The following is a 1,879-nucleotide window of genomic DNA, read 5'->3' as shown; positions in this document are numbered from 1 at the left end:
TGCAGATTTGGGGTCTCACCTCCAGCCCGTTCTCTGCCCCCATCTGCAGCAGGCACTGAATCCCCTCCAGGATTTGGGATCTCCGCAGGCTCAGCAGCCTCCCCAGGTCGCTGTCCGGGGCTGTCCTTTGGGATTTGGCCACCAGGACGGTGTGGGCGAGCGCCGCGCGGTGCAGGGGGGTCAGACCTGTGGGACAGCCCAGAGCTCAGAGCCGGGGCCGGACCCCTCCCTGCAGAAAATCCTTTTTGTGCATTGGGAACCCAAACCGAGCACCGTTCCCCCCTCACCATGGCGGTCAGGCAGATCCACTTCCACGCACACCCCGTTGGTTTTGCAGTTTTTCAGAACCTGAAACGAACAATATCCAGGTAATTCCTGATTTTCAACAGCCCCAAAACGCCCTTTCTTCCCCCAAATCCCTCTGCAATCCCCTCCAAATGAACTCTAGGAAAAACATTTATTTAAATAATTTCATTTTTAATTAAATTTAATCTATTAATTCTRTAYTAAATAATTAATTATTTAATTTTTATCATTTATTTTTAAAATTAATCAATTATTTTAATCATTACTTTAAAAAATTATTAATCAGACTAATTACTTGATTTAAAATAAAATGAATKAAATTAAAATTAATAAGAAATTAATAATAAAAAATAATTTTGCAGAACTTTTGCCCAACACAAATTACCTCCAGAACTCTCAAATATCCTTTCTCTGCGCACAGATGGAGCGGAGTTTTYCCRSMKCTGTCCTGCTCGTTGACGTTGGCTCCCAGGGAGATCAGATCATTCACCATCAGGTGCTGGTTCTTTTCTGCAGCAAGATGCAAAGCAGTCTGAGAAGGGAAAAAGGGCAGAAAGTTGCAGTGAAAGGCAAAAATAATTAAAAAACCCTCAATTTTTTAGATAATGAAGTGGGGAATTGTGACTTGTGCTCCATCATTCCCYCCCCATTCCCATTTTCCCTTCTTTCCCAGGATGTTTGGTGCTTGACTGGGGTTTGAAACAGGGTTCAAGTGATAAAAAATGAGGTTTTTTTCTTGGCAAATCAGCATCCTACCCTTTCCTCTGCATCCTTCTCGTCGATCTTGTYGAGGGATGCGAATTTTTGTGCCAGGGCGAAAGTCAGGGCTCTCTTTCCCTGGGCAACAGCTTTGTGCAGCAGCCTGCAAGAGAACTCAGTGGGAAACAATTTTTATTAAATTATTATCATCCATTATTATTAAATAAATACCCTGAGAGTGGCTGCAGCATGGGAAAGATATTTTTTTGCTTTTTTTCCCCAGTACTTATTTTGCTTGGTTTTAATTTTCATTGGATCTTTACGTGCTCCTCTCATCCTAAATCTTTTAACCCTGAATTTCTCCTGATGTCAGCTGCAGCTCGGGAATGCTACTGCAAATACAGAATATTTATATTTGTATTATCTGCCAAAAATTCTGTGTACTGAGGCAAATTTGAGCAGAGAAACCTTTGCTGCAAGCGCCAGGTGAGGTTGGATCAAAGGGATGTCCCAAGGGAGCAGAAATCAAAATATTTCGACATAAAAATCAGAGACCTGTTGCCATTTTCATCGGGAGCAAGAAGTTTTTCCTCTGGGATGTTCCTCAGCAGATTTTCCTCCCGGTGCAGCTGGAACTGGAAGAAGGAGAGGGCGGAGAGGTCCTGCCCGGTGAAGGAAATGGGGCTCGGCTGTTCCCTGGGGCGTGGGGATCCCTTGTGAGTTCCCAAAAGCATCTCCGCAGGTCCCAAAGGTGCTGGGATGTTCTGGGGTGGAGAATTCCTCGGGAAATCCTTCAGGGAGTCGGGGAGCTCGTCCTGCACCCACCACCCGTTCCTGGAGAACATTCCCGGCGGGATGAACCCCTCGCCACGGA

General features: G+C 45.2%; 1 protein-coding gene across 1 annotated transcript in view; it reads right to left on the bottom strand.

Moving 5' to 3' along the window:
- The window catches only part of LOC130584694 (NF-kappa-B inhibitor zeta-like), an 8,335-nt gene that overhangs the window by 1,887 nt on the left and 4,569 nt on the right, over window positions 1–1,879 (bottom strand). Inside the window, exons 4-8 of the mRNA XM_057384820.1 lie at window positions 1,561–1,868; window positions 1,063–1,168; window positions 692–838; window positions 288–348; window positions 20–186 (exon numbers count right to left, since the gene is read on the bottom strand). Coding sequence (XP_057240803.1) covers window positions 20–186; window positions 288–348; window positions 692–838; window positions 1,063–1,168; window positions 1,561–1,868 — 789 coding nt within the window. The remainder of the gene's footprint in view (window positions 1–19; window positions 187–287; window positions 349–691; window positions 839–1,062; window positions 1,169–1,560; window positions 1,869–1,879) is intronic.

Source organism: Malurus melanocephalus, unplaced genomic scaffold (assembly GCF_030028575.1).
Source record: "Malurus melanocephalus ecotype Western Australia unplaced genomic scaffold, MMel_1.1 scaffold_749, whole genome shotgun sequence".
In the NCBI taxonomy this organism is placed as follows: domain Eukaryota; kingdom Metazoa; phylum Chordata; class Aves; order Passeriformes; family Maluridae; genus Malurus; species Malurus melanocephalus.
The sequence above is the reverse complement of the archived record's forward strand: the minus strand, read 5'-3'. Positions and strand labels throughout refer to the sequence as shown.